This window comes from Alosa pseudoharengus, unplaced genomic scaffold, assembly GCF_046254945.1.
Source record: "Alosa pseudoharengus isolate Yale_2024_CS ecotype anadromous, Long Island Sound unplaced genomic scaffold, YU_APseudo_1.1 YU_APseudo_1.1_scf_4, whole genome shotgun sequence".
Classification (NCBI taxonomy): Eukaryota; Metazoa; Chordata; class Actinopteri; order Clupeiformes; family Clupeidae; genus Alosa; species Alosa pseudoharengus.
In genome coordinates this window covers 45,421,201-45,436,172 of record NW_027468774.1, presented here as the reverse complement: position 1 = coordinate 45,436,172, position 14,972 = coordinate 45,421,201, and the positions used below count along the sequence as shown (strand labels likewise).

General features: G+C 39.1%; 1 protein-coding gene across 2 annotated transcripts in view; it reads left to right on the top strand.

The window, feature by feature from the left end:
* Positions 1-5,790, top strand: part of gpr146 (G protein-coupled receptor 146) — a 42,276-nt gene extending 36,486 nt beyond the window's left edge. Inside the window, exons 2-4 of one of the 2 annotated variants that reach the window (XM_076266577.1) lie at positions 2,356-2,462; positions 2,842-3,024; positions 3,692-5,790. In XM_076266577.1, coding sequence (XP_076122692.1) covers positions 3,737-4,735 — 999 coding nt within the window. In that variant the 5' untranslated portion in view covers positions 2,356-2,462; positions 2,842-3,024; positions 3,692-3,736 and the 3' untranslated portion in view covers positions 4,736-5,790. The remainder of the gene's footprint in view (positions 1-2,355; positions 2,463-2,841; positions 3,025-3,691) is intronic. The other variant, XM_076266576.1, reaches the window with a different exon arrangement.
* The last annotated feature ends 9,182 nt before the right edge of the window (positions 5,791-14,972 follow it).

The following is a 14,972-nucleotide window of genomic DNA, read 5'->3' as shown; positions in this document are numbered from 1 at the left end:
AGTGAATCCTATGTAAAGGTTTGAAAGGAACTTCAGCTTCAGACTTTCTCTTGGGAAACTGTTAGGCCTATTCATCTTCTCTAATGTAGCTGGCTAGACCATGTCATTGCCACACACACAAGTGGGGGCAGAATTGGAAATGTTTCATAGAGTGACAATGCATTGGTTGATTTGGTTAAAAAGTCACAGGTTAGGTTATTGGTTATTATTGTAATGATGCTATTCATAAATAATGAGCTGTAAAGTAACTCGGACTTTAACAAAAACATTTTTTAAAGGATATCGACTAATTATCGCTATCGTCAAAATCATAAAAAATATCGAGATATTATTTTTTGTCCATATCGCCCACCCCTACCCGCCGTGTTCTATGCAATGCTTCTATGTGGCAACAGCAATCCTTCAACAATCGTGAATATTTTGTTAAATGCACATGCAGAGGAGGGGCAGCGGGCTCGTTACGAGAGAGAGCTGGCAGGGCAAGGAAAGGATGTGTGCGCAGCTCAATGAAAGGATTTTATCTTATCTTTAATTTAAATAGTACATTAACATCAACATAGAACATCAATGTGTGGTAGCTGGTTTTGATTTCGTGCCGCCCAGCCACAGATTAGTCAACGTATGGGAACACTGAAGGTGTAAAATTAAAAATATTTAGCGGCACACCTTATGCTTGATAAATCGACGCGCATATTTTGCGTCAACATATTTTTTGCGTCGACGTCATCGATTAATTCGACGCGTTGTCCCAGCCCTAGTTCTGATAAGACCTTAGCAGACTTAACTTGAATGCAGCAGTTTTGAACAACATGGTCACGATGCTAAGCAGGTTTAATAGCAAGTTATCCCATCGTCTTCTATGCAATGCTTCTATGTGCCTACAACAATCCTTCAACAATTGTTAATGTTTTGTTAGAGGAGGGGCGGGGCAAGAAATGGCTGTGTGCGTAAAAAGCGCAGCTCAATGAAAAGATTTTATCTAATTTAAATAGTACAACATAGAATATTATTGTGTGGCGGCGGCCCGCCACAGATTAGTCAATATATGGAAACACTGTATTTCTTTAAAGAAATGGCTAATAATAATGGAATGAAAAAAGATAATAATAGACCAGACATGATTGAATAGAGACCTTTATATAAGAAAATGGATATCCACATCAGTCCCTATCAACACAAGTGTTTTTCATAGTTCAGGGTTATTGGGCTCTAAAACAGATCTATCCAAAATGTATCTTGTGTGCATGGCTATGTCTGTTTTTGGCTGCATGCATAAAGACCGACGTGAGCATTTTTTTTCTCAAGGTGCTACTCAAAAAAAATCTTCAAGGTTGGCAGGTCTGTATATAGCTGAATGTTAATAAATGTGCATAAAATATACAAATGACACCCAACGATAAATGAATAAAGATTTCTTATTGATCTCCAGACCAACCTGCAGAGGCGGACAGAGTACACAGCTTCATTACTTGAGTAAAAGTACACATACCCCTTGCTAAATTTTACTCAAGTACAAGTAAAAGTACAACAGTCAGATGTCTACTTAAGTAAAAGTACTGAAGTACTTGTTTTTAAAAGTACTTGAGTATCAAGAGTACAAGAGTACATTTTCTAAATATTGCATTACTACTGCCACAGTGCTTACATTTATGTACAGAAACGTCCTACATGGAGTTATGAAAAATGTTAATGTGGAGAATGTAAAAGGAATTGAAAGTAAAATCAAGTCATTTTCATTTTTTTTACCATGTTGCCAGGGATAGGCAGTATTTCTAATACATGTATTTAAAATGCGTATTTCAAATACAAAATACTATTTTGTAATTGAAACACTTGAAGCGAAAACTATCATTAACTTGTTCAGCAAATTGAAATAGTCTGGCGAGGTGGGGCCACGGGTTGGCACATTCCCGGCATCCAGTAACCTGCTGCGTCTTCATCCATTGTTTCGTCCATGGTTTCGTCTCTTATCTAAATCTGACAATGGAGTTGACTTTGGCGGAAAGCTGAAGGTGATTGCTGATAGGCTATCCCAATCAGTGGCGCCTGCACAATCCAATCACGTTTGAGAGGGAAACAACAAATTGAGGGTTTCCAAGATTTTTCTTTTTTCCTTTTTTTTTTTAGAAGAAGTAATGGGTACTCACAGTTATGGATAGAAATGTAGTGGAGTAAAGAGTACAATATTTGCCTCTCAAATGTACTTGAGTAAAGTCATGAGTACTCCCCAAAAATGATACTCGAGTAAAGTACAGATCCCTCAAAATTGTACTCAAGTACTGTACTCAAGTAAATGTACTCCGTTACTGTCCGGCTCTGCCAACCTGTTACTTTGTTTTGCCTTTTTGTATGCAGGTTAATGAATATAAACTTCAAATATGTAAATTGTCAAGAGACTGAGGACTCCTTGTCCAGTTGGCTTCCTGTGGGCTGTAATGGAGGTGGCTATAGCAGACTCTCAGGTACTTCTAATGGCTCAGTTTGAATTGTAACACTTCACTGCACTATGTTGACATAATTAATGATAACTTCAAATTTAGGACTATATGAAAAACATATAATGAACATGGACATCGCTATAGTTGTTTGACTCACACTGACAGTGGATAAAATGTTTAGCCTACTTGATTTCTGACAGAATTATGTTTTAGTTATGTTTTCTGCGAACATGCGTGTTGAAACACAACCATAGGCTTTGTTTGGTAAAAAGAGTTGTAAATCATCGGGGCTAACCCCCTTCACTTCAACTGCACATGAGCAACAAGGACACACAGGGGTTAAAGTGGGCCAGAACGGCATTTTATTTCAGTTAACCTAATAGCTGGTTTGATTTGCATTTAGAGATCTTATGGAAAGTGCCCCATGCCAATCGTGAGATATGGTGAAGGGTATGTGATGATGTGGGGCTATTTTAATTCCAAAGGCCAAGGGAACTTTATTAGAATGCATAGTATCCTGGATCCATGAAATAACTGGCCTTTAAAAATAAAAATCTGCCTGCCTCTATGGGAATTTAACATAGGGGTATGTATACTTATAACTACATCTTTACTTCTAAGTAAACCCTTCCTCTCTGGGATGCTCTTTTTCCTACTCAATCATGTTGCCAGTTATCCTAATTAGTTGTGAAACATTCCTCATTTTGTTTTCTTTATTATTACACAACTATTCCAGCATTTTGTTATCCCTGTCCCAACTTTTTTTGAAATATGTTGCTGGTATCAAATTCAAAATTAACATATATTTTCCATGAAATAGTCGAATGTGTAATTTTCAACATTTGATATGTTGTCTGTGTCCATTTTGCAACTAAATATGAGTTTAAGAGTTTTGCAGATTATTACATTCTGTTTTTATTTACATTTTACACAACGTCCCAACTTTCTGTTTTGGGGTTGTACATTCTTAGTCGGGACATTCCTAGTGAAAATAATTAAATAATTGTTAATCAACTCAATCAGATCATTTTGACCATTGACTCTATCAGATTGCCATACCAAGGCACATATCTCTGTTGATTTATAATGTGTTAACTACTGTATGTACATGCACTTTAATCTATAGTCATAGTATAAAGACTTTTTCATCATGTCCCATTTCTCAAGAGTCATTTATCAAAATTCTAAAAAGAGAATAGGTGCAGAATTAATGTTGTTCTTCATTTCCCCCCCCCCCCCCCCCCCCCCCCCAGCTGACCCATCAAACTGAAGCTGGTCCTTGTGCCTGAGGCCCCACAATGTGGAGCTGCATGGTTTACAATGAAACACTAGACAGTGTGGACTATCACCTTTGTCAGGACTTTGGATTTATTATCTCTGTCCTCTCTCTTATCTACCTCATCGTCTGCTTTCCTTTGGGGCTGTACTACAACACCTTACTGGTGGTGGTTAATCTGTCTAATAAGGTGACCATGACTATGCCAGATGTGTACTTTGTGAATATTGCCATAGCTGGTCTCATGCTAAACCTTATTGCTCCTGTGGAACTTTTGGGCCCTAGCTTTACAAAGTGGCCCCTGTGGGAGTACAACAATGAGATATATATTACTCTCCTCATCCTCTTCAACATTTCCGCCCTTGTTATCATGTACTCTACTACACTGCTGAGCTTGGACTACTACATAGAGAGGGCCCTACCACGGACGTACATGTCTAGTGTTTACAACACCAAGCATGTGTGTGGCTTCATCTGGGGTGGTGCTGTACTCACCAGCTTCTCCTCTCTGCTCTTCTATGTCTGCAACCATATTTCAACCAAAATTATTGAGTGTTCCAAAATGCAAAATAAGGAGGCAGCTGACACCATTATGTTGTTTATTGGTTATATTGTGCCAGTCATGGCTGTTCTTTATGCTTTGATACTCATCCTCCGCATCAGAAAGGAGTCTACTCCACTGGACCTGGACACCGCCCGGTTGGATCCATCAATCCACAGTCTTTTACTGGCTTCTGTATGTATTCAGATTCTGCTGTGGACACCATACTATATAATACTGTTTGTTCACACTATGTTGATACCAGGGAGGGAGTCAAGCAGACAGAGCAGTACCACACACTATTTTCTAAGGTGTATGTCAGTGTTGTTGGCCTTCTCCAGCAGTTTTGCTGTTCCTCTTGTATATAAGCAGATGAACAAGAATTTCTCCCAAAAATTGAAGGAGTTACTGAAGCAGCTCATTTGTAGAGAGCAGGCCTGCCCACTTGAACAATCACTGGAACAGCAGGCCATCACATGATTCCCTAACATCACAGGTACAGCAGAACTTGGATATGGAAAGCCATCACATCTTCATGACATTTTGACTTTTGTTAGATTATATCCAATCCAAATCAAAACTACTCAATTTTAGGAGATGACTAGCCTGGCTAGCGCCAAACGTTCATTTTCTCGTATTTGAAAAAAATGCCCAGATCCGTTTATTGGGTGCCACGGATGTCTATCAAATGCGTCTGTGCATAGCTCACCATCGTCTTGCTTTCCCCCCTGTTCTGTGATTAGTTCCCTATCTGAGGCAAAAATTAGGGCGGTAGTTTCCAGGCTGCCAAGGCAGCATGGGAACACCCAGGCTAGGAGATAACATCCAACTTTTAACATTTCAGAGGCACTTAATTTAATGGTGCCTTAAATTCAAATGATGATGTTAGTATCATTAACATTTTACCATGTCTACCTGATCTTATAGACAATATAGATATACCTCATTCCTTATTCCTAAACCTGACGGGCATTATAGTTCAGCAATTGAAAGGGCCTAAAGTTGTCTGATCTGGCAAGAAAGAAACGTCTACAAAGATTGTAAAACACAACTTGGCTTGGTGCTGTTCAACTTTCTCTCCTTGACTGTGATACACTTAGGGATATTTTAGGATTTGTTGATTGCTGAAAACACATGGAATTTGACGAATTAATCATTTCTGTACATTTTGAGTTAATCATAATTTACCAATTTAGAAATCTATGGATAATCCTGTTTAGCTTTTGTCTCACAATCACAGGCACTCTCCATTAGGAAACATCTTTACATTTAACAGGAGCTGTCAAGTACCAAAATGTATTGAATTCATAGCTTTTTATAGCTTATATTAATATGGATGTGAGTTAGTCAGAATTACTATAACCTAATACCTTAATACAATCAATTAGCCAAGTCTTTGTTTTCCTTGATAGAGAGGGTTGAAAGTGCCTAACATGATATCCAATGATATTGATATTCATTATGCCAGTATATTGTATTTTATCTGTATATTGTATGTAAAGAGTTTTACTGATAAATAAGCAGTTTCAGAATTATATTATTAATTTCACTTACACTTGCTTTGGTTTTAATGTGTCTGCTTTATTGTTTATTCTAGATCTTCTTAAATGATAAACTAACACTGATATTCACCCTTGCATGAAAGAAAAAAAGCTTTCACAGTTTCAGCCTACGTGCCTCTCACATTGATTTAGGTTTGATTTACATAAAGGCAGTTACATGTTTCGTGGGTTTAGCCCCACACCTGCCTTGGCTAAAACCAACGAACTCACAGCACCTTAAACACCAGGGATTTAAGTTTTCTACCACTTGATCATAATACATCCGAATGGAAAAATATGTCTCCTCAGGTTTTCAATGAGTCATACATGTAAACGAACAATAGCTTTTATTTTCAAACGAGTTTAGGATTTGCCTCATTCACAAAAGGCAAAGCTCATGGAAAGTTAAAGCAGATATTTTTTTGTATTGGGGGAGACAGGAACCTTAGCGGTTTTCCCATTGGGATTATTCCATATCAATTCAACACAAAAATATTAGATTACCCACCATAGTCTCAGATTTTTCTTCATTTTTGTTCAGTCCCCCATGTCATCTATCATACTTCTGTCATCATAATCATCATCATCATCATTCTATCTATCAGACAGAAATTGCACCGAATGCCAGTATTTTATGTGTACCACTTTTTTTTTAAATATCCCTCTCCTCTCAATGAAACCATATTCTTGCAAAAATTTGCACACTGAGGTATTAACAGTGTATAGCTCTAATTGGGGTCCAAGCAGAGAAAGCACCCATTGTGTTTGTTAGTTTACTTATTATTAAACTTTCTTCCGCCATGGGAGTTTATGCCAGCCCAAAAACATGTTTTTTGAGGAACATGGAATATTAAACGTGAACAACTTTTCATTACAATGATATTGCAAGAAAACAACCATACCCAACCTGACCCTAAAAATGTGGGTTTAGCAGTTAAAATCAACATTTTAGCTTATTCAGAAGCATAGATATTACAAATTAAAGTTTTACGGCAGCCATTTTTAAAATATTCAATATGGCCGCCTCAAACATCTGGGCAAATGCAAACATTGATTTTCTGACTCCTTATACAATAACCTTTCCAAAAATGTATAGTTTACGTAATCCCCAAAAACTTCCCACAGTAACACATAGTGCACCTGACTATTGGTGAAGTTATAATCAGACCTAAAGCAGATGCAGCAATTAATAGGTTGGAAATGACTGCATGCTTTAAGTAAAGGGGAATTGAAGGGCCATCACGTTTTTTTTTGGGGGGGGGGGGGGTGCACGACATGCTGACGTAATTAATATGCAAATTAATGTGTGACGTCATCTAGCGACATTTAGCGATTTTTGGAGCTGGCTTTAGCTACTTTCCATTTGAAATAGTTGGTAACACTGCAAAAGAACTAGCAAGTGACTGAGCTTGAGAGCAATGTGTTGGAGACCCGTGGTGTGGATAACGACTTTTCATTGGCAACAGTATTAAACCAACCAACAATATAAAATGATTAAGAAGAGCTCTTATTTTATTGAGTTACATTGAAACAATGTGTTCGTGGACTGATAGCCCTACTGGTAGGCAGTTATTAGCAGCTTGTATTTGAGGATTTATGGTATACAAGTCCAGGTTGTTTGCTGCTTCTCTATCCCCCTTTGAAACGGCTTTGCCCATACACCATTTTAAATAATTATTATTCTCAGCGAATTTTGGAAAGTAGGCTAACTTGTTACTCGTTACCATTAACTCATTGAGTGCCAAAAACGTAATATTACGTTTTTAGCTTTTTTATTAAATTACGAAACTAGACACTCTAACACACCTTATATGTGATTTTGGGAACTGTGATGAATGGAAATGAAATATATGACGATCGTGAAACTCATGAAAATGCATGAAACTCATGAAAACTCATGAAATCTGGACATTTTATCTGGACATTTGATCATAACTCTGTTGCCGCTTTGGGTCGAATCAGTGACGCATGCACGTCAGGTCAAAACCAGGCCATTTTCGTGGGTCTGTGACTAGATGGCAGTCTCGCCAGGTCTCGCTGATCACTTCCAGATCACTTCCCGGAAAGTTTACACAAGTAAGTAACAGGCAACACTTCATATTTCATGAAAGACGTTATATCTCCATTTCTAGAAAAAAACAGCGATTTTGATGAAAACTAGCCACTGTTTAGCTTGGGATTTCTCAGGAACAGAGGCGTGTAGAAATACACGGTTTGCACCCACCGAGAGCTTAAAGTCTCACCTTTTAATCGAGCTATTGTATGTGTTCATACCTAGAACACAGAATATGCTGTGGCTGTACAAAAATCATCAACAATGGTCTAGATTGCTGGTAGCCTGGCGAGCCAGACCCACATTATAATGTAGGGTCTGGGCACTCACCGTTCGCAGTGCTCAGTCCGAGGGTCGGGATAATCAGTTGTCTTTCAAATTCCCTCTGCACGCAATAGGACGCAATAGGATATTTGTTTTCAAGTAGCAGGGAATTCAAGCCAAACCGTTGCAACTCTGCCATCAATCATTATGTTAAGCCCAACAAACGACTCTATACACGATTTCAATGCCAGATTTAGTTTCGATTTCTAGAGCTCACAAGTCAACGGAGAGTTGCTAGACTAGCCCTGGCAGCAAATGTAATTTGCTGCCGCTAGGGGCGCGTCTAGATTTCTAGGCTAGATTGCTGGCACTCTAGGACAAAGCTCCCGAAAACAGCTTGGCATTCAATGAGTTAACCTACTTCTAAGTAGCCTATGTTTCTAACCAGGGTGCAACGTTTAAAGAGTTAGGCTACATTGTTAATATTTGCAATTTCAGATTCGGCACTGGTCAGCTAAAAGTAGGCTGACCTAGTAGGCCTAACAATAACCATATTAATTTTGTCACCTTTGCTAAATGTACCTTTTGTTTAGCTTTATTTTACCGTTATGTGTGTGTGCTTTAACATCAGTAAAGCTTTGGGCTTCATTCAACATTTTGTTCTTCCATCGATGCTGTCTGCATCCTTTCTGTTTTTGTTGTTTAGAAAACGTTTGAAGTCTTGAGTTAATGCATAAGGTAAACTTTGTTTGCTAACCTGCCACAAATAACCTACAGATTCTTGTGTGTGTTCATTCTCTCATTCCCTCTCCAAAATGTCCCTGTTCTAGGCTGGCCAAGTGCATGGTTTTGCTGCATAAAGTTGAACGAACAAATTTGTTAAAATAAAATATAAATAACCTACTGTCAAGCAGTCAATTGGCTAAAGTCAGGGATGTAGTCGAGGCTCCGCTCTAGAATCTTTGGTATGCACTGAGCCAGCACGGACGCCATTCCGATAAGCTCACCGTAACATTTCAGACACAATTCCAATTCCATTAACCCCCTTTGAACAGCTGTTTTACCATTGCTGTTTAACCGTTTACAGCTGATCGCCAACAGTTATCTGGTTGTCATTGGTAATATAGGCCTACTACACTCACTAATAATGGCATCTTCAAGAGCATTTTGCAGTTCAATTAACTGCGGGAACCGGTGTTGTGTGCCTTCTGGTTTTTCCACCTACTAGTGTCAGAGCGGTTTCCGAGCCTGTCCAGATGTCATGTATACCTATCAACAGCAACTGACGGCTACCCACGTCGACAGTTTACATTTTACTGGCCTTTGTATGTCGCACCTCAATAAAAACTGTACTGAACTGAATACCTGAGCACTACATTACTATAACATTCTCCAGCGGGGAATCTTTTTTATTTTTTAGTAGCCTAATTACGATGATCCGTGTCGCGCTGGATTCGAACCCTCCTCAGCAAAAGTGACACCATGCGAGACTGCTTCGCTCTCCACTACAATTATTATGCAAATTACATTTTTTCTCAGATTTTCCTAAATAGTTGATGCAAAAGACAGTCAGCATCATTTTCAAGTCATCAACCGTTACCGTACGTACACACCACCGCCGACTTGAGCTTCCAAAGAGTTAGGAAGTCATTCATTTTCAATGGAAGCCGGCTTCTCTCAGCTGCAAGAAGCAGCAAATCCGTCGGTGTCGCGTTTTGGGCGTCTTGAGCGTCAAGCAGAAAGTTGAAAGTCAGTCAACTTTATGGTAATGAGCTATGACGCGGTTCAGTGGCCAACAACCAGCAACCAATCGAATAGACAGCCTTTAAATAAAGTATTAAGATAGAACATGATCAAACGTAAATTATGTCACGTCAGAGCGGCCAAAGCTTGACTTGAGCTTCCAAAGAAGCTCTGGTCGCCCTGTCAAGGATGCTTGTCAAAAAAGTACAGGGAAGCTTTGGACGCTCTGACGTGACAGCATTTTATTTTTTTAGCCTCCCAGAGCTGCTGCTTGGATGTGAACTGCCTCCCACACTCATCTATCTTTTGCCAATGACCCAGAGGTATTCTTTGCAGCATGAGATGGTGCATCGTCATGCATAAAGATGATTTCGCTACAGAAAGCATGGTTCTTCTTTTTGTACCACAGAAGAAAATGGTCAGTCAGAAACTACATACTTTGCCGAGGTCATTTTCACACCGTCAGGGACCCTAAAGGGGCCTACCAGCTCTCCCCCCATGATTCCTGCCCAAAACATGACTCTGCCACCTCCTTGCTGACGTCTCAGCCTTGTTGGGACATCGTGGTCATTCACCAACCATCCACTACTCCATCCATCTGTACAATCTAGGGTTACACGGCACTCATCTGTAAACAAAACGTTTTGAAAATTAGCCTTCATGTATTCCTGAGCCCACTGCAACCGTTTCTGTTTGTGAGCATTGTTTAGGGGTGGCTGAATAGTAGGTCTATGCACACTTGCAAACTTCTTAAGGATCCTACACCTTGAGCTTTGCGGGCACCAGCGGCTTCAAATACCTGTTTGCTGCTTTGCAATGGCATTTTAGCAGCTGCTCTCTTAATTCTATGAATTTGTCTGGCAGAAACCTTCCTTATTATGCCTTTGTCTGCACGAACCCGCCTGTGCTCTGAATCAGCGACAAATTTCTTTACAGTACAATGATCACGCATAAGTTTTCAGGAAATATCCAATGTTTTTATACCTTGTCCAAGGTAGTGCACAATTTCACACTTTTCAGCAGCAGAGAGATCTTTTTTCTTTCCCATATTGCTTGAAATCTGTGGCATGCTTAATAATGTGGAACATCCTTCTTAAGTAGTTTTCCTTTGATTGGGCTCACCTGGCAAACTAATTATCACAGGTGTCTGAGATTGATTTCAATGATCCAAAGAGCCCTGATACACTATACCATCCACGATACCATCCATGAATTGAAAAACAAAAACATAAATGTTTATGACACTTAAATCCAATTTGCATAATAATTTGGAACACGGTGTACACATGACTATGAGAACATGACTTTGTTTTCACTCAGTAGGCCATGATTCACTGTTTATCTGAATATTCCGAAACAACTGGTTACCTTGATTTAGGCTTAAAAACATAACTGTATCATGCACTCTACCTTCTGTTACACCTCTGCGCTATCCATGTGCAAGGATTTGTCAAAAATTCTACCAGGCAGCGCACAGATTCTGAAATGGGTCTAAAACAGGGGTCTCAAACACCCGGCCCGCGGGCCAAATCCGGCCCGCGTCCGGCCCAATTCCGGCCCGCGACGTATGTCAAAATAATAATGTAATCCGGCCCTTGAGACTATTTTTAATTGCGACAAACAACGATAGACCTACTGATTAAAATAGACGATAGTTCCAAGTACGGTGACAAATGTCATTTGTACTCTGCTCCACTATGTGCTAGACATCCAGAGCTTCATTCAAACCCAAAATCGCTGCGCAAAGTTTTCAGGAAATACTTGTATTACACGCGCGAAACACAAAGACGTGCATTATGATGCGGAAGCGATGCAGGCCATAGTGTAGCAGAAATTGAAGCAGAAATTAAGCAGAAATAGGCCTACACCAAATGTTGAAAAACGTTTACGTGTAATGAAGTCTTAGGGTAGGCTAATTATTCACCTATTCTAAATCTGAAGGAGAATAGCCTATCCTTTTGGAGATTATGATCGATCGTCTATTGAATGGAGGTGCGTCTGCGTGTATACGACGGTGTCCACTAAGCATACTTATTTCGACCCTCTGCCCAACATAGCTTGGAAGTTGCAGTGGTAATCGTGATGATAGTGTCCGTAATGGACGTGGTACAGACAGCAGGGATAGTAGAAATAGGGCTCTAACCTACAAGGTCATGCACCGCAATATGATGCGAACTTCTGGGTAGGCTACTCAGATTACCCGCGATAGGAACTGATTTGACCAGAATACTTTATTGTAGGCCTTGTGGTTTAGAAACCATATACATCTTAGGTGTTGGTATACATCTTAGGTGTTTTCCTGTTAATTTGTTATGTGGGTAATATGAAAAAAGGAAAGTAAACCTGCTCAAATATGTTCATCCAGTATTTACTGAAAGGTGCATAATTTGGTGCTTGCCATCCAGTGGCAAATTAGATGGGTAAATTTACCCCCTTCATAAACTTTTGTTTTACTCAAAGATTTTTACATTTACAGTAGGACTATATCTCTGACCACTTTCAAGCCATGGACTTTTGAAATTTTGATATAAAAATCCAATGGTGTTGCTTTTTTTTAACCCTGAAGCCTATAGTTTGCCAGGTTTAAAAAAGTTATGAGAGGAAAATATTTTTATTTGGTGTAACACACACATACTTTTTATGCTTTTCATTTGTTTTATAATTTGTATTAATATTTATTTTATCATTATTTTATTTATAAGCTAAGGTTGCAAGCACAGGTGTCTAAAACTAGATAAAAACACTTGCACTTTCTGTTTGCAGTTTTGTGTGGTATTTGAAAAAAAGAACATTGCATTTTCAGAAATAGCCGGCCCTCCAATCAGATGACTTTGGCAGAATTGGCCCCAAGCTCATTTGAGTTTGAGACCCCTGGTCTAAAACAACTGGTTACCCAGGCGGGTTCGTGCAGACAAAGCCAGTTTACATCCAAGCAGCAGCTCTGGGAGGCTATTCTGGCAGCTCTGGGAGGCTATTATTCTGCAAAGACATTAAAGCTGAAACTCTTCAAGAACTCACAAGTTCAATGGATGCAAGAATTGTGAAGGTGATCAATGAAGGTGTCCTACTGTATGTCAACATGTAACTTGGCCTGTTAAGATGTTTTTGATTGAAATAACTTTTGATTTAATTTATACAGTTATGTGCAAAATAATAGTAGTCTAACATCACTAATATGTTTAAGTACTGATTTTGGCAGAACTTATGATACAACATGGGAACAAATTCATGACTAAGTGCAGCAGAGCAATGGCCAACCAACAGACTTAACAGACTTGGTGCATACTGCTGATTGGGGGTAATTGACTCATTCAATGAAATGAGGGCGTGGGGGGGTGTTCAAATTAATAGCAGTGTGGAGTTCAATAGACCTCTGAAGTTCGCCTACAAAAAAGAACCAAAACGGCCATCTTTCCCCATTTAAGGAGATCCGGTTGTTAATTGAAGCTAACTACCTATGGTAAGCATTTGGTTGCATTGCAAGTTAGCGCTGGGGTAGCAAAAATCTAAGACCCCGTTTACACGAGCATGTGTATTTTTATAAACTAAGACATTTCCCTACGTTTGAGCCTTTCATTTAGACGCAAACGGAGAATTCGCCCCGTAAAACGGTTATCCAAAAAAACTCCGGCCAAAGTGTTTTTTTTTTTAAACTCCGTTTATTCGTTTGGTTCTAAACTGTGGTAAACGGAGTTTTGGGCAGCCAACGTCACAGTATGCGACAGAAGTACATCAAATGTGCGACCAATGTTTACATTTACATGTTCTCACGTGCGACTTTTCAGGGTTCTGATTGTTAATGTGAGCTTGAGCTTATCGTTAGACTGCCACTGTGGTTTGGCGTGCTCATGACAGCATGTATGTACACAGGTTCGTGTAAACACATTTTAAAAATAAACAGTCTCATGTAAATGCAGTTTTATTTGCAAACGTAGATGGCCAGATATTCGTTTATAGACAGGTGATATTTTTGAGATATGTGCTTCCTACAGGCATTTTTTAGTAAAAGTTGGGAACAGGACTTTTTAACATAATTAAGGTGTGCTGAATCCAACTAGCCCTGTTCCCAAGCTGAATTTTGAGTTTATGACCATCGAATTAGCATAAACAAAATGGTTGCCAAAATGGCGATTTTGGGCACTTTCATTGGGGCGGATGTCATTATACCATGTAAATTAATTCATATTGTTCACAGAAATCTTCCTTGGCCAATAGATCAAGGATATAGGCTGTGAAAAAAAGAAAAAAAATCTAGTATTATGCCCATGTTAATTACCTGAAAAAACCTTTGAAAAATGTAATTGTTAAAATTTTATAACTGAGCAGACACACGGTATTTGACGAATGAAACTTATGTTTTTTGAGGGTCAAGAAAGATGTGTAGTGATGAAATGTAAAGTTTAAAATTGTGGCCTACTGGTTAGGTCTTCGGGCTTGAAACCAAAGGGTTGCCGGTTCGATCCCCGACCAGTAGGAAAAATGTGGGTGGTGGAAAGGTTGAGCACTAGTCTCCCATGCCTACATCCACGGCTGAAGTGCCCTTGAGCAAGGCACCTAACCCCTCACTTCTCCCCGAGCATCACTGTAGCAAGGCAGCTCACTGCTCCAGGTTAATGTGTGCTTCAATGTGTGACCTGTGTGTTCACCAGTGTTGGTCAAGTTACTTGGAAAAAGTAATTAGTTACTGATTACTGATTACTTATCCAAGAAAGTAATCTAGTTACTTTACTGATTACTTATTTTCAAAAGTAATTAGTTACTTTACTATTTACTTTACTTAGTTACTTAACAAAAACACACTAGCTATACACAACCTGAATACGCTTTTTTAAAACGTGGTTTTATTAGTTTCAATCTTAACTTTTTGGTGTGTATACTCCTTCATTCGAATAGATGTAAATAAAATACAGCAATAAAATATTAAAACCAAAGTCTCTATTAACATTTACATCTTTTAACAGTTGCAGTGCAGAGAGGAGTAATGCATTTACCAAAACAGAAAATTATGTTGCATGCCACATTTAGGCTGTTCTAATGTCAAGAAGAGTATGTGTTTGAACTGTGTGTGTGCAGTGCCGCTGCTGGCTTTTTTGGTGCCCAAAGCAGAACTGTTAGT